Source organism: Pundamilia nyererei, unplaced genomic scaffold, assembly GCF_000239375.1.
Source record: "Pundamilia nyererei isolate P.nyererei 1_Seehausen unplaced genomic scaffold, PunNye1.0 scaffold00096, whole genome shotgun sequence".
Lineage (NCBI taxonomy): Eukaryota > Metazoa > Chordata > Actinopteri > Cichliformes > Cichlidae > Pundamilia > Pundamilia nyererei.
Genome location: NW_005187497.1, coordinates 1,836,511 through 1,857,430, shown reverse-complemented (window position 1 = coordinate 1,857,430; position 20,920 = coordinate 1,836,511). Strand labels below are relative to the sequence as shown.

The 20,920-nt window shown below is 40.2% G+C and overlaps 2 protein-coding genes across 7 annotated transcripts; one reads left to right on the top strand and one right to left on the bottom strand.

The window, feature by feature from the left end:
• Positions 1 to 570: 570 nt before the first annotated feature.
• Positions 571 to 4,576, top strand: ddit3 (DNA-damage-inducible transcript 3). Its single transcript, XM_005740047.2, has 4 exons — positions 571 to 724; positions 2,027 to 2,088; positions 2,430 to 2,638; positions 2,829 to 4,576. Exons 3-4 carry the CDS (start codon positions 2,483 to 2,485, stop codon positions 3,597 to 3,599), a joined length of 927 nt encoding a protein of 308 aa, XP_005740104.1. The 5' UTR covers positions 571 to 724; positions 2,027 to 2,088; positions 2,430 to 2,482; the 3' UTR covers positions 3,600 to 4,576.
• An 85-nt stretch (positions 4,577 to 4,661) lies between these two features.
• mars1 (methionyl-tRNA synthetase 1) lies at positions 4,662 to 20,839 on the bottom strand. 6 transcript variants are annotated; one of them, XM_005740043.1, is made up of 22 exons: positions 20,467 to 20,839; positions 19,029 to 19,119; positions 18,689 to 18,767; positions 18,269 to 18,400; positions 16,927 to 17,002; positions 16,560 to 16,744; positions 16,117 to 16,226; positions 15,914 to 16,030; positions 15,517 to 15,720; positions 13,276 to 13,477; positions 11,798 to 11,872; positions 11,368 to 11,538; positions 10,883 to 10,978; positions 9,960 to 10,077; positions 9,550 to 9,763; positions 8,011 to 8,142; positions 7,604 to 7,708; positions 7,166 to 7,361; positions 6,511 to 6,582; positions 6,199 to 6,225; positions 5,776 to 5,907; positions 4,662 to 5,261 (listed from the first exon to the last, which is right to left on the bottom strand). In XM_005740043.1, exons 1-22 carry the CDS (start codon positions 20,567 to 20,569, stop codon positions 5,112 to 5,114), a joined length of 2,787 nt encoding a protein of 928 aa, XP_005740100.1. In that variant the 5' UTR covers positions 20,570 to 20,839; the 3' UTR covers positions 4,662 to 5,111. The 6 variants fall into 6 exon arrangements, with proteins under 6 accessions (XP_005740100.1, XP_005740101.1, XP_013768114.1 ...); XM_005740044.1 differs by lacking the exon at positions 6,199 to 6,225 and having other exon boundaries at positions 20,467 to 20,838; XM_013912660.1 differs by lacking the exons at positions 18,689 to 18,767; positions 19,029 to 19,119; positions 20,467 to 20,839 and adding exons at positions 17,593 to 17,771; positions 17,878 to 18,068 and having other exon boundaries at positions 18,269 to 18,334.
• Positions 20,840 to 20,920: the final 81 nt, after the last annotated feature.

Genomic DNA, 20,920 nt, shown 5'->3' with positions numbered 1-20,920 from the left:
GGTAAACGCACGCGGATGGCAACACAATAAATGAACACGTCACGGGAGCAAGTAAGCGCTAAATTGGATTGGATAGAAAACAGATTTTAAAAAAAAATTCACGATAAAACAATTAGTAGAGGGGGGGAAATCGATTCAGCTTTTGTGTTCCGGAAACAAACAATTCTTCGACATTAGATCCATGCATATATGTATATTTTTAGATTTTTGTTAGAGCCAACACTGTTTAATAAAACATGTTCTGATTCTGCTGGTGTTATCCCCAGCTAGAAATTGGTTGCCAAGCATTGCATCATTCCTTTCATGTGACTCCCATACGCCCCAAATTCGTCCTGGCCGTCTTATGACTGCATCACAATTGCTGCTCGCACAAACTATACACGCTAGTGTGAACAACCAGCTAACCCGCAGATTTCCCCCGCCCCGAGCTGTTTTCGGGTCACTCTATTGGATGTCACCAAGGAAAAGATGTTAACTCTGCTCTTCTTATTGGTCCACGGGAATGTCAGGTTTCGTCGCTCTGGTTAGGTTGCGCCGAAATTACCTTCCCATGCATAGTTCGGTTGGCGTCTCCCACAATATAAACGCCGCCGGGAGTTTCCGTAAAATCACATTCAGCCGTCAAGACTGAACAATGGTTAACATGAGCTATCACCAATTTTTACTAAAATATCTACATTCGAATTCAAGACAGTCGAGAAGGCGAGCGAATAAAAGAAAAAGGGTAAGCGGATGTTCCTGTTAGCAGTTCTGCTGTTTTTAATCTTTCAGTGAACGACTAACGGCGACTTCACACACTCTCGGAGTGCTCCATCGGTGTAGTGGAAAACGAAAAAAGCACTGTGCATGTTTTTTGGCCGATATTTCAGAGCCATTTTTAGAATAACAGTTGCTTTAATCGACCATAATTTTATTCGAGTTGTTTTTAGGTGTTGTCCGCTTCGTTTTCCAAGTTGTCAAGCTCTCACGGACTTGTGCCGAGGAAGTTTCGATGTTTTGGCAGCCGACCGTGCCGAACGCCCCGACACAATTCCGCGAATGTAGCACCAAAGGCATGCACCGCTTTAAATTTCAGTTGTCATTGATTGTGAGCGTTTATAACAGAGTCTATACTGCGCCGTAACGTCTGACAGTAATTGGTGGAGCTGTCGACATGAAATTGGACGTGTTTAATTTTTGTTTTTTGCGCTTTGACAGTCCCGTTTAGGGTGAAACGTTCACCGCTGAATGAGCAGCTGTTTTCGTTACTTTTCCTTTCCATCCATCCCACTCTTTGCTTTTCTCTTTTCTCTCTACGTTTCCTTTTGTTTCGCCCATTCCCCCGGCTGGACTTGGGTTTCCATGACGTAATTGTCTTGGCGTACAGTGGTCATGTAACTAAAACAGGAAAAACGTATATACGCATGTTTTTATAAAACACTGTTAAAAAGGAAAAATGTCACGCGTTTTGGTCACCACAGTTTTAACGCGTGTACGTTTGCGTTCACATCTGACGTTTAACAGGAGGAAGCTAAACAGGGTTTCTTTATTTGTATTTTTTACCGCTCACATTTTATATCACTGCCTAAGTCAAAGTATTTTATTTTTTCTCTTTACACATTAAAAAAAACCTTTTTATGACAAAACCCAGTCATTGTGATGGCTTTTGTGTACTGGTCTTTAAGACGACTGTAAGCAGAGCAGACAGTCAGAGCTGGACTCCTGAGTTTCCTCGGCGTTTTAACCACTTGTTTATCGACTCCGGCGTGTTTTGAGGACCGTCAAAAGCAGGGGGCGCAGTGGAGAGCACCTTGGTCTTTGTTTACAATAATTATGTGACAGGAATTTTGCCTTCTTTCTTCTTCTTTATTATTTCATCAGTTAAACCAGTGGCGTTTCGGGCACCTTTTTGTTTCCACTCACAGCAGGCTCGGTGTTCGCCAAATCTCTATTTTGATTTTGAAATCTCAGCAATTTCAATCAGTAAGGGGGGGGAAACACTATTCTTTTTCTTACTAACCTACTAAATATGTATGTTTCTTTGCAGAATTATTGGGACAAGCTATCTCCAACAAATTGCCAGACTTGATTAAAGGAGGCTTTCTAAAGGTAATATTTAACATTCATTCCATCTTTTAAGATTTCAACGTGATCTTTTTTATTTTTCCATCCATTTAATTGGGGAATTACGGCATCCTAAATTGATTTCATTTTTTTGGTGCAATAATGCATTTTTCTCTGTGTTACTCTGTTTTATTTAAACTTGATTAATTATTGAGTAGACAAAGCCTGACTATAGTATTCAGTTTTGAGACAGACCATCCTAAATCCCTGTGTACTCGGACTACATATCTAATTACAGTTATTTTTAAATTGAACACAATGTCAGTCATCTAACCTGCAGCTGCTTTGCACTTTTCCCTTTCACCCCCCCTCCCCTCCCCTCTCAGGTCCAGTGTGAACTGTGTGGCCGAGTATCTGTGCGTTGCGACTGATTGGCGAGATGACTGCCGAGTGGCTACACCTGCCCCCGCCGTACCCCCCTGGTGTGGGGCCGTTGTATGGTGCAGAGTTGGAGGCGTGGTATGAGGACCTGCAGGATATTCTGGGCTCTGACACAGGAGGGGCAAAACTGGCACGAGCCCCTACATGCACCGAGGTCAGTAGTTTGAAAAATGAAATGGTATCATACCCATGATGAATGTGAGTCTTTGTTCATTGCACTTTTTTTTTCTGTTTTCTTTTATTTTAATTTTTGTGAAAATTTTCACTCGTGTGCCAGACGACGTTTAATTTACTTGCACTTTTTACTCTCGACAGGTTTTGACATTTACATTTTGTGCTTCCAGAAGGAGCCAGAGTTCATGGATGTCCTAGAAAGTTGCTCTCTGACGTGGCTGACTGATGGCAGCCAGACATGGGGTGACGGTGTCCAGAGGACCACAGAGGAGATCCACAGCACCCAGACCCTGCATCACAACTCGTCGTCATCCTCCTCTTCCTCCTCCTCCTGCATGAGTCCAGCTGTTACAGAAGAACGGCAGGTGGAGGCTGAGGGTGGGAGAAGTGGAGATGGCTCGGCAGGAGGTGGCAGTGACTTGCTGCCTCCCGAGTTCTTCGAGTTGCTGAGTGATGGAGGAGTGGGAATGGTGGATGCGAGTGGAGCAGTGATCAGCGGTGGCTATTATTACCACCACCAGCACCACCAGGCTAATGTCCATCCTGCATCTCCCTCAGCCAGCGAGGAGGAACTGCCTTGTGTCCCCGATTCGCCATCTTGCTCCTCTTCAGCCTCCCAGTCACCATCTCAAATTTGTTCTTCTCCCTCTTCACCCGTGTCTTCTCCCTCTGTTTACCCATCCTCCCGTTTGGGAAAACGCAAGAGGACCACCAGCGAGAGGGCCAACGGTGCCTTGTCCTCTTTTGTTTCCTCCTCGCAGCGCTCATCCTACTCATCTACCAAAAAGAGTCGCAAAGAAAGAGAGCAGGAGAACGAGAGGAAGGTACAGGAGCTGACAGAGCAGAACGAGCGTCTTAAAGCAGAAATTGAAAGGCTGGGAGAGGAGGTACAGAGGACACGAAGAGCCCTTATCGAGAGACTAGTCAACACCAGAAAATGAGAGGGAGGTGGTGAAGGAAGACGGGAATAAAATATGTCAGGTCCTACAGAATTCGAACAAGCAGTGGTGGGGAAAGGTGTAACAGGGTGGTCATGAAATGCCTCTTAGAAGAATGGAAACCAAAGATAAATTTTTATAAGTGAGGATTTTGTTTCTTGTAAAAGACAGATAAAGATTGCAAGAAGAAGGAAAGTGATGAAAGTCAAGACATGAAAGGGTACAGAGAGAAAAGGGGCTGCAACAGCATTGCGGCTTTTCGAAAGACACAGCATGTATGAAGGAGAACAGACGGCTCTAAGTGCAAATCATGCAGAGGTTTTAATGAATGTCATTTTGAGGAATGCCTAATGAGATCCATATTTTGAGTTGCATGTAGGACAGAAAGGAACTTCATTTAAAGAGCATTTCACTGATAGATCTTCCCACCATTTTGCAATAAATTGTAACTCCTACTTTAAGGGCTGCAATCTGGCTAGCAGAGATTATTTGCCCCAATTTGTGGAGAGTTTAGGAGCTCAGGAAAAGTCTGAAAGTGCCCAGTGCAGTGTGAGTATGAGAGAATGCTTTTTATTTGTGGGGGGAGGAAAAAAAAAAGACATCATTTTCTTACTTTTGTATAACCCATGGCTTGTGTGTATGTGTATTTAGATAAAGCAAGTAGGAACCGGCTCTACTTTCTAAGCTGACCTTTTCTATTATGGGAATTTGTGGTAGAATTATTAAGAGCTCTTCTACCCTTATTTACTATTTTTATATAATGCTGTAATATATACAATTGTACTGTAAAGGCTTGTACTGTAATATACCAACATATCCGCTGTTATTTTCTCATTGTAGTCACTTAAATTGTTAATTGTAGAATATTGCATGCATGGCTTTTGTCACTGATGGCATTAAATCTATGTATTTTACCATACCATTCATTTTATCCTGCGTTGTAACACTCAATTTGCAATAAACAAGAAAACTAGAATATTTTTCTGTGTCTGTGATTATTTGTCTTAAGGATCTGTGCTCTTTGTGTGTGTGTGTGTGGTAAATGAGAAAGGTGGAGAGTACAGACATTTTTTTTCTGAAGTTAATCATTTTATTTTATGGATCTAAAAATGGTATTCGTAGCAAAACAAATTTCCAGAGGATTTATATATATATAAAAACATCTTTAGATGCACAACACACCTTCCAACACTAATATCGTATGCTGACTTTATCACAGGGAGAGTATAAAATCAGTTTCTTTTGGTGTAGGGATTTGGAAAAAATCCCTCCATTCTGTAGCTGTATTCATTTGACTCTCTCTTTGTCGGTTTTCATTTCCCCGTCGGCCAATCCAGCATTTCATTAGTCCTCAGTGCCAATACCACATTGTCTTAGATCCTGTCACGGCTTTGCCTTAAGCTAATACCCATCTTGCTCTCTCTCTCTGTGTACATCTTGTTCCCGTTCTCCACTATCATACCTCGACCCATACTTAGACTAACCTCCGTCCTTTTTTCTTTCCCTTTTTAAATTTCACTTCTTCTTGCCCTTTTGAGGTGCAGGCTCAGGGTTCTTCCCCTCAGCCAGGGCTAGCTGTTTCTTAAGGTCCAACAGTTTGGTCACCTCTGCTGTGATCACGGCCTTCTCTGCTTTCTGGGCTTTGAGTGCTCGGACCTTCTCCCCCTGTGATGAGTAAAATTAAACAGTTGTTGAGAATTTCAGAATGAAATCACAAAAGCAACGATTTGTAGTTTTGCAAATGTGCGTTTTTGTCTGCAGTAGGACGTCGCCCTACACGAATTTCCAAATATTTGACAGCAACAATCGTGACTGAAAGTATCTTGTAATATATAAAAAAAAAATTCTATTATAATTTTTTTTTAGAAATCTACAAATTACAAAATAATTTTCAAAGAAGAAAAAACAGATTTTATACTTAACGAATAAATTCAGCGCGTGCAACAAATGTTTGGTGTATGTGCGTTACTTCCAGAATGTTAGACGTTTTTGTTCTTTTGCCGAAAATACAGTACGCTTTGTTATCCAGTTATCAACAAAATGAATTAAGAATAAAACGCTACATTAAATTTTTATTTCAAATTATTCAAAAATACTGATTACAACGCCGCTTAACATGGAAGAACCGCATTGGCTTTTCTTAGATCAGCAGCGTATTTAAGGCGGCCGGCGCTCTCACCTGCTCCGCCACAGCCTGGGTGAGCTGCTTGGCTTTCTCCGGGTCCACTTGGTTCACCGTCCCCACCTCAACAGCTACAGCAGGAGCTGGCACAGCAGCAGACTGAGCGCTGGCAGCGTTACGAACTGTTGTCTGAAGGTGGAAACGGAGAGAAGATGTTTGAATCGAAGGCATTTTGAGGATTATTTCTACACAGTAATTACTTCATTTCAAACAACACTACTCATCACTCAAAATGCAAGTGGGATCGTATGAGTCAATGAATGGACAATGAATCACAGAAGACACGAGATGATGAGTAAAAATACAAAATTTGAGGATGTGAAATTAGCAGCTAGTGTTAGTGAAGGCATGCGGTAAATGAGTGCTGACACTCCAGAACTACTGTGGACTGACTCTTCACTAACAAATACCACTCAATACCTTCTTCTTAGGTGGTTCGTCTTCAGGCTAGAGGCAAGAGGGTTTAGAAAGGGATTATTTTTTATCTATATGACTGATGCTTAATACATAATTTAAACATTTGCGGTGTGTTTGCGCTATATCGTGTTTTAAAAAGCGGGCAGCTCAATTAAGTACAAATTATTTTTTATGACAGTCTCACAGACACCAGTGAACAGATATAGATTATCAATTCTTTCTTATTTCATTATTAATTAATATGGTGAACCTATATTACTATGAGACCCGAATGAACTCATGCACAGACCATTAGGTACCATAAACATCAAATACCTGCTGTCCACCAAATTTCTTCTTCAAAGTTTCAATCTGATCCGCCTCCAGTTTCTGGAATAACGGACTGACCTGGGAAAAACGAGTTGGCAGAGGCAATAAAAAGGTAAAAATTAAAAATATATGCAGGAATTTTCAAAAGTTTGCAATCGTCGATCCAGCCTAAGGACAGTATATCTGAAAATTTAACCTGGAGGCTCTGTGCTCATCAGTGAACAAAGAGGATTATGCAAGTAAGTAAGTACATAACTATGTATGAGAAATCGGCAGCGTTTCCGTGATGCCGACCACCACACGGTGAATAGCGTTACACTTCAAACAAATGAGAATATTTGTGTACATGTAAGCGTCCAGATACTTATCCGAGGACAACGACTGCAAATCATTATAGCAGTAGTGTTGGACTTGAGCCTCAGTAGGCACAAACAGATCACCACAATTATACCTGAAGGGACAAGTGGCCTGAGAGAAACTTGCTGCTTGCTCGAAGGCTGAGGCCTCCAAACACAGCCTAGGCTATTATTCTTTATTATTCTATTGTTCTGCTCAGTTGACACACTGTTGCATCCTCATTGTATCACCCAGCATTAACAGATACGTTCCTGTGTCTACACATGTACAACCTGTGTGTAATACGTGTCGCGGTTGTACTCACCGCGCCAATCCGGTGGCCTGCACTCAGGGAACATACAAAGGTGCCATTGTCTTCTAACATGGTGTTGATGCAAGATGGAGGGGCGTTGAGTTGATCCCTGATTGTTTGGCTGACCGCTGGCATATACGGGGAGAGCATCACCGACAGCAAGCACGCAATATTCACAGACACACCAGTCACCGTGCCTGCACGCTGCCTGCAAACAGGGGATAAGTAAGTCGAAATCTATAGGTCAAAATGGACAGAAATTAGATCTTAAATACATTTTTTCTACAAAAAATTCAATTTAAGACATTTTGTCTGAGATAAATCAAATTAATTTCTCCTCTAAACAGAGATGTTTACTATTAAAAAAAGTCATTTTCCCGTCTCTGTTTTATTATAAAATAAAAATTTGCGACTAATAAAATGTAACACAAATCCAGGTACAGGCCTCACCTTTCTGAATCTCCTCCCTTGATCTTCTTCCAGGGTTCATTGACCTGAATGTACTGATTGCCGTGACGAGAGATATTCAGGATGTGTTTCAGCGCATCGCGGATCCTGTGACATATCATATCGATCATTAAGAGCGCGACAATGACAGCAGGACGATTTTCATCAATACTCGAGGCCCAGTCTACTCACATAAAGTTTCAGCTTGTGATATAATTGACAATTTAACTAGTAGTTCAGAAAATTATTTGATCATTTATTTGTACATTTTTGAGTTTTAAATCACTGTGTAAAACAAATTCAAGACAACAGCAGCTCTAAAAAGGTCATTTTAATTAAGCTGGCATGTTTCTGTCTAAATGCTAACATCACCCCACTGCTGTTGCTTGTCACTGCTATGTGATTCTTACTTGATTTTGTCCATGAGCTGGATGTACTGCTGCAGCTCCCAGCTCACCAGAGCCAGAAGCTTCTTATCTTCCTCCTGTAGCTCCATCACAGGCACACAGCCCTCAAAGAACTTGGTGACAAACATGCCGGCTCTGGAGAAGAAAGCGAGAGGAGGCTTTTTACAAAGCAGATAAACAACAGGGGTCAGAGGAAAATGCTGGAATGAAGAGAGACGAAGCGAGAGACTCGGGGAGGGGGTGCGAGAGCAAAACGAGGGAAGGGCAGGTTGCTAGACTTGCTAATTGTTTATAAATTATAGATTTTGTTGCCATATGTAATTGCAATGCTCTCCTTATTTAAACCAACACAACAGTGCACTGCGTGGAGTCGCTTCTCAGTTCCTTGTTTGCTTCTGAACTGTAGCTGTGTCTGGAACATGTCATTTTTGATATGAGTCTTATGTGCGCATCAGGAGGACGTTCGTGGTGAGAAAGTTTTTGTCATGGCTGATGCAACACACTGTTCTATATTTTACACGTCTCTTAGCCTCTGAGGAAGGTCTGCGAGACCAAAATGCTTTGACAAGAATGTCACATTTACAATGAACTGAGATTCTGATGTGTGAACAGAAACTTTGTGTGTCCTTTTGTTTGTTTTAGCCTTCTAATTAGTGAAACTGACATTCCCTAAGGGTTTTCATTCAGGGGAATAAAGAACAATATTATTACTGGTAAAATGAGTGAGTCTACAGCAGCATTTTTGCTAGTAAATATGGGCATTTAGCCATATTTGTTTGTTAATTGGCATCAAAATATTTTTAATAAACAGCATTTACATGGTACAAAGTCTTCTATAAATTTGTATGTGTGTCTAAGATGGACCCACTGTCACTAATGATGTTGTGATTCAGGGGTTGGATCCAGGCAAGGACAGAACTTCTTTTCTGAAGCAGAACACTTACTCCTCCAACACCTTAGGCTGGTTGCAATCTACAAGATATTTTCGAACCAATTAGGGATCAGCATTGCTGCCCGAGACCAATTTTGAAGATCAAGGTACTTTGGGAAAAAAAAGCTGCTGAGAAAAATCTTTGATGTGGGATTTAACCCTGATCTTTTAAAAATCATTTGAAGCGATGTAATTGGGGCTAAATTACGCCATCCCAAACAAATTTGGAAAACTGGGTGAATCTCTTGTAATAGTTAAAGTACAACAATCTGAAAAGTTCGTTGTTAATTGGACTGGATGACAGTTTTATTGCATATTTACTTTCTGAGTGAAACTTCTGCAGAGACTGTGAGCAACTTGAGGATGTAGACTGCCCCATTTTTTATATCGCTAGTGGTTGAGATGAACTAATAACATTATAAGAGACAGCTTAAAAAAAAAGACCCAGAAAAACAAGTATTTGTATGTAATAACCTAACATGAGACTGGTTCGAGTTTGTTAGGTTTACTGACCATTTTCAGATTCTTAAATTTGTCTAAAGTACATTTTATTTGTAAAACATAAAAAAAAGAGCAGGAAGTCCCTTTAAAACATCTTGGCTTTTACCAACCTGTTGATGAAATTGCCCAGGTTGTTGAGCAGTTCAGAGTTGTTCTTCAGAGCCATGTCTGCCCAGGAGAAAGCTGAATCCTGTCCCTCTGGACGCACATACAGGAGGTAGAATCTCCACACATCAGAAGGGATACCGGTGTCCTTCGCCATGTCTCCAAACACGCCCACACCGCGGCTCTTGGAGAACTTTGTGTCCTCATAATTCAGATATTCTGAGTGAAAGTTACAGCACAGGTTACTGTCAAAACCCAAAGCTTTGACCAAAACGCATAATTACCCATCCAGTAACACTGCACCCATGTTTCATTCATGTGTTTTTATAACAACTTCAAGCATCTGCTGAGAAAACCAAAATCACACAAATACTTAATCAGTCGGCGAAATCGGTCAGTTATAATAAGTGCTTACCTGTGGCAATGAGGTGGTTGACAAGAGTGTAGTTGTCCTGGGCTCCCAGTAGAGAGCAGGGGAACACCACACTGTGAAAAGGCACATTGTCTTTGGCCATGAAGTTGTACAGCTCCACCTGGTGGCAAAGAAAATACAGTGCACTGTGAGGGTGACATCATATTAGATCATCATGAGATCATCCAGTTCAAAGAGGACTTATCTGCTATCCCCAACCCCCCTCTCTGCCGCTCTCTCTCTCCTTCTGCAAATACAGAGCATCACACACTCATAAAACGGGATCAATCCCGGAGTTTTAGATGGAGAGATGAGCCAGTGAGTGAAGAAGATAGTGATGCTTATGTGAGCAAATGCCTGACTTTGATTAGCTATCAGATTTTAGGGCCATTGAGCAGACATGTAAATGAAGAAGCTAACTAAAGAGTACTTGCTTCCTGTTTGACGCTTGTACTAGATATGTAATTAACTGTGTGTAAGGTTAAAATAAACTCAAATGTACAGACAAATTGTTAAATGGTTCCTCTTTAAAAAAACCAAAACAAAAAAACTAGAACACAAAGGGCGATCCTTAAATAAAAATGATCTAGAAAACTATATTAAGACTGAACATGTTGTGCATTACATCTCATAGGGCAAATCTTGATCAGCCGTATATATCCTTCACCACAATCTCTTGTGTACAAATTATAGCCGTGGGAGTAAAACTAAACGCTAATGTCTTTCTCTGTTGCACATCAGAGTTATATGGAGCTAGGAAATACACCACGTCCTAATGAAAAAGACCAGATGGGGGAGTAAAAAAAGCTATTAGATCCATTCACTGTGGAAAAGGGGACAAAAATCTGTGCCAAGCTTGTGCATCAGTACTGTCTACGGCTCATGAATTTTGACATTTGTTGGGGTCTGGGCTAGGGGGGTGGTACCTGATGGGGATTCTTCCACCACTTTTCCCATTTGCTGGTGTAGTTGGCCGTAATGGACAGATAACCAATGGGGGCATCAAACCACACGTAGAACACCTACAAAGACAGAAAAAAAATTGAAAGAATGAATTCTAAGGATGCACAGAGACCTGATCAGAAATGGCATGCTTGGAGTATTAGTGTGCAAGAAACAAAAGTTCCAGACGTGTGTGCTAAAAGTTATTAATATGTTTTGATAAGCCAAACCTAAAAAATCTGATATTACATATTGATATTATGTATTATATTTCAGTCACTGCAGCTTTGTGCTTCATAACCTCGTCACAAAAGTCATTTTAGTTGTTAAAAACATGACTTTAGATATGAAGTCAAAGAGAAAAAAATGATTGGATTAAGCATATTTTTAAAGTCTGCAGAAATACCAAACTAAAAATCAAGAAAACGAGATCTGTGATGTAACCATTTCCTTTTAAATAGAAGCAGACCTTCTCTTTAAAGTCAGCGTGAGGTACTGGTGTTCCCCACTGCAGGTCTCTGGTGATGCAGCGAGGTTTGAGTCCATCTCTTAGCCAGGAGCGAGTGATCTGTTTGGCATTTGCTGTCCAATCTCCTGTGCTGGTTGACTTCTCCAGCCACTGCTCCAACTGACTTTCCAGCTGCACAGGAGAAAGAGGAGAATGAAAATGCTGACAAAATACACCCAGTGTCTTAACTCTAAAGCACAGCTTTTGAAAGACTAAAGCTGTTTATATAATAACATTACCGCAGGGATAACTGCTTTCCACAAGCTGTCTTTCAATGATACCTTAAACTTACTAAACTGGATTACTTTGCCTCCATCCCTGTGACCAAAGAAGCACTGTATGAACTGAGAATGGACGGCTCAGGGCATTCAATGAAGTGTGAAAATCATACCTTTGGCAGGTCCAGGAAAAGATGCTTAGAGGAGCGGATGACTGGAGTCTGCCTACAGACCTTACATTGAGGTTCCTGGAAGAAAACATGGCCAACACCGATAATCATTGATTATAGCAACATTTGACAAGAATTTTTACTCTGAATTTACCAATTTAATTTTACAAAAATAATTTTAAGAGTGTGAACGCAGCAGTACATTAACAACTCTAGAAAGTCTTCTAGATTTACAGTTTTCTACCACAGGGGAAAATAAATATTGTAACAGAGGCATAGTATGCGTTCTCCAGCGGCAATCTAAAAAGCCCAGAAACACAAGTGATGCATACTGGCATATTTTAGAAAGGGTACTATAATCTCCAAGTACATTCCCGAAGTACTAGGAGATTATTTTTCCATTAATATTTATATTTTCATATTAGCAATGAGTAAAAACAAAAGAAAACCAGAAACAGTTTATATCATTATGTCATATTTTTAGTTCCCAACACAATATCGCACAAATCCTTAGCACTAACGTTACTCAAATGAATCCAAACTCTGACTATAAAAGGACAAAAATTACTATATCAATTTGTTAAAGTATTTGCAAAAATGTATACATATAAATATAAATGTGAGGCTTCTTAGGTGCTGTAAGAATGCTGACATATATAATGCCCATATACCAGTATCCTTTCCAAATGTTGCCAATATGAACAAAGGCAGTAGAATTTTTAAATAGTTTTAAAGACAAAAGACAGTTTATGAAAGTTTGACTTTCTTTGACCTTGAAGAAGAGATCAGAGGTCCAAAGTATTGTGATATTTAGAGTCCTCATACAGTTGATCCCCAGTATTCACAAACGTCTGTTAATAGCTGAAATTCCCCTCTAGACCCCTTCTAAAAACACTTATTTACCTATTTTAATAATTGAAACTCCAAATATGACTTAAACTATCACTTAAAAAAAATCATAAAAAAATGTATTTGGTCATAAAAATAAAGTGAAAATAATTCAAATGTTTTAGATGTGCTCTACAAAGAAAAAATCCCAAAAATTTTTTTTCGAATAGGCGAATTTTTTTTTTTCCTTCATCCATTCGTTTTTATTTAGTTATCGTCATGTTTTTGCCAGAAAAAAATAGTTGTTGAATAGGCGAATTTTCCGCGAATAATTTGAAGTCACGTTCCACAGAAAAATCTTTTTGTCGTCACTTTTTGACAAATAAATAATTGAAAACCTAGAAAAAACGTAGTGAACGTTTGCTAACATGACCCCACTCCCCTACAAAGTCTTCTTAGACCACAATCAAAGATTTTCAAGCTTTCATGTTCACAGACAGAATCCCACACACACAAACACTACCATAAACAAAAACATAGTAATTATGTGTGAGTTGTCAAGAACTTTCTTCCACCACAATTCTCTCTATAGTCATCAATAGTTATGCCCTCTACGATGATATGAGACGTACAGGCTGCTCTTCCACACTCACCCTGAGGTCCACAGCATTGATGAGTCGCCCACACTTGTCACACTGGTCACCACGAGCTTCAGGGTAACTGCAGTGTGGACAGATACCTTCTACAAAGCGGTCAGCCAGGAATCGCTGACAGTTTTCACAGCGTAGCTGCTCCACTGTGTCTTCTATTAGGAAACCACGCTCATGAAGTCGCCAGAAAATATCTTGAGCTATCCTGAAAGATTAACAGAGGAACAAGATGGTTAAAAAAAGTTTCTTTAGGATTATAGACAATGACCTGGGTTAGATACAGCGATACGGTCTTATGTTGAGATCATTTATTAAAGCCTGATCACAGTTTGGGGAGTTTTTTGCCAGCATGGATCAATGCTGCTCTTTTATGTTGGTTAGAAATGGACGTAAACTTTCTCAGCAAATATGGCTAGGGGAAAAAAAAAATAATTAGGAAAAAAAATCAAGAGAAGATGGTTGGTTGATACTACTGAGTGATAAGAAAAATATGAAGCAAAAAAGAATTAAAACAAAAAAATCAAACAAACAACAAACCCCCCCCAAAAAAACGACAATTCAGCTGTGGGCTGGTAAATGTAAACTCTAAGGCCTAACCTCCTTTCAATGGATCAAGTCAAAAGCCTTTAATCTGTGGGCTGTTTATTTCTCAAAGCACACTGCACTGGTGCATGGTGCTTGATGTCTTTTATGTTGTACTTTATCAAAGCTAAGGTCCCAAAACAAGAGTTTTTATCTTTGTAGTCCTTGTCAGTGTGCAATAACTAGAATTTAAGACTAATCTTTCGTGAAGAAAAGGCCATGCCTCAGAGGTGTGGCTCAGAGATCCCACGATACGATGTTACCATAACGTGATATTACTGAAATTGTGGACATTTTGCATTATGCTGAGTACTGGAATAACACTTACTATGAATTTTATCCATTTTAACTGCAATTTATCTCCTCAGAGTTAAACTTTGTCAATATCTGTGTTATCCAATAGATACAAAGTTGAAGTGATCTTTCTTTGGTAATGCTTTTGCTACAAAACGTTTTAAGCCTCCCAAATGTTGCCATAAGATGGAGTCAGTCTGCTACCAGTCTCCAGTTGAATCTAATCGAGCTGGCAATTACATACAACCGGTTTCTGATTACACAGCAATTAACACAGCAATAAACTATCAAAAAAATTAATTAAAAAAATCCCCACCCATGACAGCCACCCATCCTTTCACAAATGTTTCTAGCAGCAGTCTGCACGACCAGCTGACGAGTTTCACACACCTGTGGCCATGAACGTGTTTGGAAACACTCGAGTTCAATGATTTGGATGAGTAAGCAAATGCTTTTGGCAAAATAATATACAACTCAGCATTTCTGTGTATTATTTAAACACACAGAAAAAAGAAACAATTTGTGTTGTTAGTGCATTTAGGAGACTAGACAGAGGGACAGAGGGCGAATGGAGGAAATGGTCTGGGGTGGACTTGAACTTAGTCCCTCTGCAGAACCTTTGATGCATGAGTCGCCAGGTCAACGCATATTTCCACCCTTTACAGACATTTCTAATTACAGAATTCAGTAAAGCCTTGGGAAGTAGGCAGTAGTAACCTACATTTAAAAGCCATGCTGTATAATCTCTGAGATTAAGAGAAGTACAGTTTATGGTTTATGGTTAATTTATGGTTAGACTTCCACTACTGGTATCTAGGGCAAGATTATACTAATCCGATGTTAGATAATTTTATAGTATACGGAAACACTAATGTTTTCATTCATCAGACCCACATCCAGCCTATGTCAGGACTCTGGTCAAAAAAACATGATCTTATATTCTGCTGGCTTCTCTGTTTAACCTCCTAAGACCCGAGCTCTTCCACGGCATGCATTTTTAATTTCTCTTTGATATCTGGGCATATTGGGACCTGATGAATGTAAAAAAAAAAGAATTACCAGATTTTTTTTCCCCCTGATTTTTGTTTCTAAGAAAAATCAGAGCCACATATGAGGATATTCGTTTAAAATTCCGATAGAACAGTAGCAGTACAATGTCCTCGTAAGTGGATATCAGGCCATTGTTGAGCAAAATTTATTATTTTGGTCTAAATAACCCAAAATGTGATGTCCACATATGTGGACGCCAGGTCCTAGGAGGTAAAAGATACTTGTGTTTCTTGAAAGAACAACCTTGTCTTAAAGTACCAATTTAAGAATAGACTCATTTGTTCTCACCCATGTCCTTGGACAGGCCCTCTCACTTACTCTGTCTGCTTCTCGGTGGTGGTTCTGCCAAAATAGTCAAAGTCAATCTGGAACCATTTGTAGATGCTGGAGTGAACAGCGTGGTACTTGTCACAGATCTGTTGGGGTGTCAGGCCCTCCTCTCTGGCCTTGTTCTCTGTAGCAGTGCCATACTCATCTGTGCCACACACAAACAACATATTCCAGCCTCGTAGGTGGCCATACCTAGCAGAAGCAGATGGAGTAGGGTGTGGAAGAGTTATGACTCAAAGATGATGAGTGAAAAAACAGTATACACAGGCCTTTCCATTACACATCTACAAGAATGTCTGTGTATTCAGGTACTGTTTGTAAAGTCTGCATTTGCTGAAAGGAACAATGATTGTTTTTTCAACAGATTACAAAATGTAATTCCTACCTGGAGAAGACATCAGCACTGAGGACACAACCGATAATGTTACCCAGGTGAGGAACATTATTGACATAGGGCAAGGCGCTGGTCACCAGGACATTTCGCTTGCCCTCCTGAGGCAAACTAGTGGGGGAAAAAAACAGAACTAAATTTTAGCTGGCCTTAACAGTATACATGTGTGTGAAATGATGGTGCCATTAATAACTTACATGGGGTGTTGCTTTTTTGTTGCTGGAGGGCAAGTGTTCAAACCCTTACTCCAAGTGAGAGCTGCTGCTTCCATCTCCTCCTCTGAAACAACACGCTCACCTCCTTCTTCCTAATCAAACCAGGAAACAAAGACAATCATTATCCATGACATATTCTCCGCTATTATAGCATCATCTGCTATCCACACATTCACTGACTTCCTATAAATGTGTGTTCTAACATTTGCTCTTAAATCTGACTGACACTTTTAAAATACTGTGCTTTCAAAGAGTATAAACCATGTTTGTGGAAGTGCATGCGTCTATAGGTTAATGAAAACCAACAATGATAAGTTTTCCTAGAAACCTAATGTGTTGTTTGGAAGAAAGGCACTAAATTTATGCCTCTCAGTAAGAACACATTCAGTCTAATAGTTATCTCGATGATATACTGTTGCAGGTACCTCAGCAGAGTTGCTATTACATGGCTGTGTCTCTCTGCACTGGCTGCTCTGAGGAGCAGGCTGCTTCTGCATATAGCTTTTCATGCCCTGCAGACCTTTTCCCTGTAGCACTTTCTGAGCAGCAGACTGACAAGCGGTCATAGCAGCCACACGGTCAAACCAAGCCTTCAAAGACTTGTGTTCACCTGAAAAGAGATCAGGAGATGGAAGGTGAAATTTTGTAAAATACGTGAAAAAGAGAAATCAGAAATTAAACATTCAAAGATGAAATTGAATGAAAAAGTAAGTTAAATAAAGCAAAGCAAAAGGGAAATAGCCAGCAATACATGTCAAATAATAATGGATTTTAAAATGCATTCATATTTACCCAGTGTTAGTGAAGAATCCGATAAAACAGGAAAGAATCCGGCCCACAAAACAAGATCAGCAGCGGAAACAGAATCCTGAAACACAGCACAGTTAATTCAACATTAGTTTAAAGCAATTGCTAAATACTGTTTCTGAATTAACAATGTTTTGAAATCCCCAAGCAAAGGAGAAGAGGGATTCATCTTTGCACCTGCAACTTTCTATATAGAGAACAACCATGAAGGGGACTACTTACAGCTTTTATGTGCTTGCATCTCACTAAAAAAGTACTACACCTACAGCTAAGACTTCCTTGCTGTGTGCACTTACGGCACTTTTTCTTTAGTTTTATAGAAAAATGTTGCCAGAGGAGCCAGATCTGGCCCAATGGAGTTGCTCAGTCAAGCTCAGATAAACTTTAAAAGAGATATTTTGAACTTTTGACTTACTGACTTCTATCAAGTATATATTTTGTAGATTGAAAAAGCCTGAAAATGTGTTTTCTTTATTTTCTAAATGTACTCACACAATAGACTTTTCAGCCATAGCATTATGACCTCCTGCCTAATATTGTGTTGGTCTCTCTTTTGCTACCAAAGCAGCCCTGACAAATCGAGGCACAGACTCCACTTAGACCCCTGAAGGTGTGCTGCGGTAACTGGTACCAAGATGTAAGCAACAAAACCTTTAGGTCGTGTAAGTTGCGAGGTAGGACATCCTTGGGTTGGACTTGTTTGTGCAGCACATTCCACAGATGCTTGATTGGATTGAGATCTGGGGAATCTGGAGGCCAAGTCAACACCTCAAACTCATTCCTGTGGAAACCACCGTTTCTTTGTAGCAGAGCTTGAAAAGAGGCCACAGCTGAAAAAGGCCACAGTCATTGGGGAATACCGTTTCCATGAAATGGTGTACATAGTCTGCAACAATGCTGACAATTCTGAGACCTTTCATTCAGAACCAGCATTACCTTTTCAGCAATCTGCACTACCAGCAGCTTGTTTGTTGGATTGGACCACATGGGCCTGCTTCACTGCCCACACATATCGTGAACTTGTGCAGCCCATGACCCTGTTGCTGGTTCACTACTGTTCCTTCCTTGGACCACTGTTGATAGCTACTGACCACTTCAGACAAGGAAATCCCACAAGAGCATTTTTCCTGCTTTGAAGACATCAACTTTGAGAACAAAATGTGAACTTGCTCCCTAATATATCCCACCTACCAACAGCTGCCACAATGAAAAGATAATCAGTGTTATTCACTTCCCCTGTCAGTGGTCATAATGTTATGCCTGACTGGGGTATATTACAGGTAAACATGCACTGAAAAAAGAAGATACACAGGAGACCATACTGTACCCCAGTTAAATAAGGTGCGTTCCTTTTGCTCAAGCTTTGTTCCAAGACGTTTATGGGACCCTGGAGAGCCTTGGACACCTCTGAACTCTTCCCCTGCAGCACTGCCATGTGAAGAGCCTGCTGCAATGCAGGCTGCGCAAAAAGGACAAAACAGGATTAATAACAATTTACCAAGCAAGTGTGACTGAGGTCAGAGAATTACTTGGACTGCTTAACGCTTGTTTGCGTACATTGTTCTTTTGATAGCGTGAGTTTTAATAATTTAGCAGCATGGATTTATATCCGCTTTTCCATGAGGTTTATAGAAGTACAGTAAGAGGATTCTGCACAAGAGAACGTACAAAAGCATGAACTGAAAATAGTTTTAACACAGCAGATTAACACCAAACTAAAAGGTCTGCTTATTTATGTAGAGTATACCTGAAGAACTGTGGCCTCCCATTCCAGCCATTGATCGCAAAGCTCACTGCATTCTTGTCCATTTACTTCAAACAGGTATCTAAGGGATTCAAAACACATGGTAAGAGATATATTTTATACTTGCTGCTAAAATGGGTAAAGCATAAAAACATAGTTTTGGTTCTATTGGTTGCCATCTTTATTTTATTTATTTATTTATTTATTTAAGTTAAAATCCACTGTGGGGGTGTACAGAAGACAAACTACAAACTTTGCATCTTTTTCAAGCAAATTATTGACCTAACTGTACACTACCACTCATAAAGAGCCAAGCAAAAAGGCCTATGTGAAGTTTACTGACCGGCAGATGGCATTGGAACTGAAAAGGTATTGTCCACTGGGCAGGGCCAAAGCTGGCAATGTTGGACGGCTGAGGAAAGGCACCACCCTTTCTGGGAAAATGGAAAAAGAGACAAAACCTTTTAACAAATATTATACTCCTGGACTAGTTGGATTAATATTGTTTATTAAATCTAGGCGGAAAATGTAGTCACATGTTTCAGTCAGAGCACAGATTTTTAATAGTGGCTCACGAATGGTGGTTCTTTATACGGCATTATTACAGCAGACATTTATATTTTATTGCATTCACCTGAAGTAACGAGCAACATTTTGAATTTGGTATAAAAATGCTTTTTAAACTGTGTGGGGTTTTTTTCACTGTCTCTAAGACAGTTTATATGCGAGTAGTCACATGCCAGATGGCTCTTGGTATTCATCTCTGTGATTCAAGATTAGCACCCATCTGGGGTTAGGATGAAGCTGGAGTTTGTTACTATTTTATTAGAAACTATTTCACAGAATACTAAATTAAAACTTACTGTTAAACCTAAGTAAGTTTTCCAAAGGGCCATTATTGTCAAGTATAGGTCAGAACTATGAGTCCCAAATACTCTACTAAAACCTCTCTCAACTGTGGAATGAAGTCGGGGTACCAGGAAAGAACCCACGGACACGGGAAGAACATGTACACAGCTGCTTTTTCTGTCTGACTTCGCCGTGCTAAAGGCTTTTATGGCTTCCTGGATTCCTAACTGTGACTTTGTTGGGTGTAGGCAAAACCCACCAAACAGGAATAACAGTGCTGGACATGTATGCCACATCACATTTTGGCACACTTAAGTCTGCCTTGTGTCAGCTTTGGTGAAATATGTCCGTCTCACAGCAACAATAACGCAATGAATAAAGAAAAACATGTTTCTCCAAACGTGTTCTACCTGTTGGCTTTTCTAATTCTGAGACAGTGAAATATCCTACAAAACATAATCATACCTAGAATAAACTCACACTGTTTATATATAAATATGTACTTTATTAATAAAAACAACACAGTCTTCTAACTTTATAATGGTAAGCTAATTCAAACAGCTGTAGCTGCACACTGGCTAAAAAACAAACAAACAAACAAACACCCCGACATGAAGCTGGACAAGCAAACAAGCCTAAAACATGACAAACGAACTGTGATTTCCAGTAAAGGTAATTCTAGCCGCTTCTCAGACGCAGATATTGTTCTCTACATTCATTGTGACTGACACTGACAGACAGATGCCACCAGAAGAAGGCTGGCTAACCAGCTAGTTCGCTAGTACACAGTCACAACCGTTAAAGGACAAGTTTAGCTCAGACCTGCATAAAACTTGCATAATGGCTAGCATGTTTTACCAAAACACTGTCGTTATTAGTTATAATTACAGGTAATTACACAGAGGAATGCTAACCTCACTAGGTTTTCTTACCATCTTGGTTGACAAACTGGACGCCGCACTGCACTCCCGTCGCTTCTAACGCTGCTAGCGCCTTCAGGCAGTGCGGGTTGCCTTCACTTACGAACAGATTCATTTGTCCGTTGGTTGCCACACAAACTAAAGACTGGTTGTTATTTTTTATCACTTTTAAACAAGACAAGCCGCTGCTCAGTAGTAACTTCGCCGGCGAGTGCTGACCACGCTGATGCAAACACTGTCGGCGCCGTTAAAAATGACGGGGATGTAGTTTTAGGATGTTTAACGCGCCGCTCAGAGAAGCAGTAGTTCCCTGTTTAGTTGACTACACCTCCCATAAACCCTTTCCCAAACAGTCATTTTGGCAGTAACGAGGTGTGCTTGCGCTTTGTTAATAGATCAACATCTCCGGGCGGAGTACACTGTTTGTGTTGTGCGCTCTCTGACGGAACACGCCGCAGAGTATAAC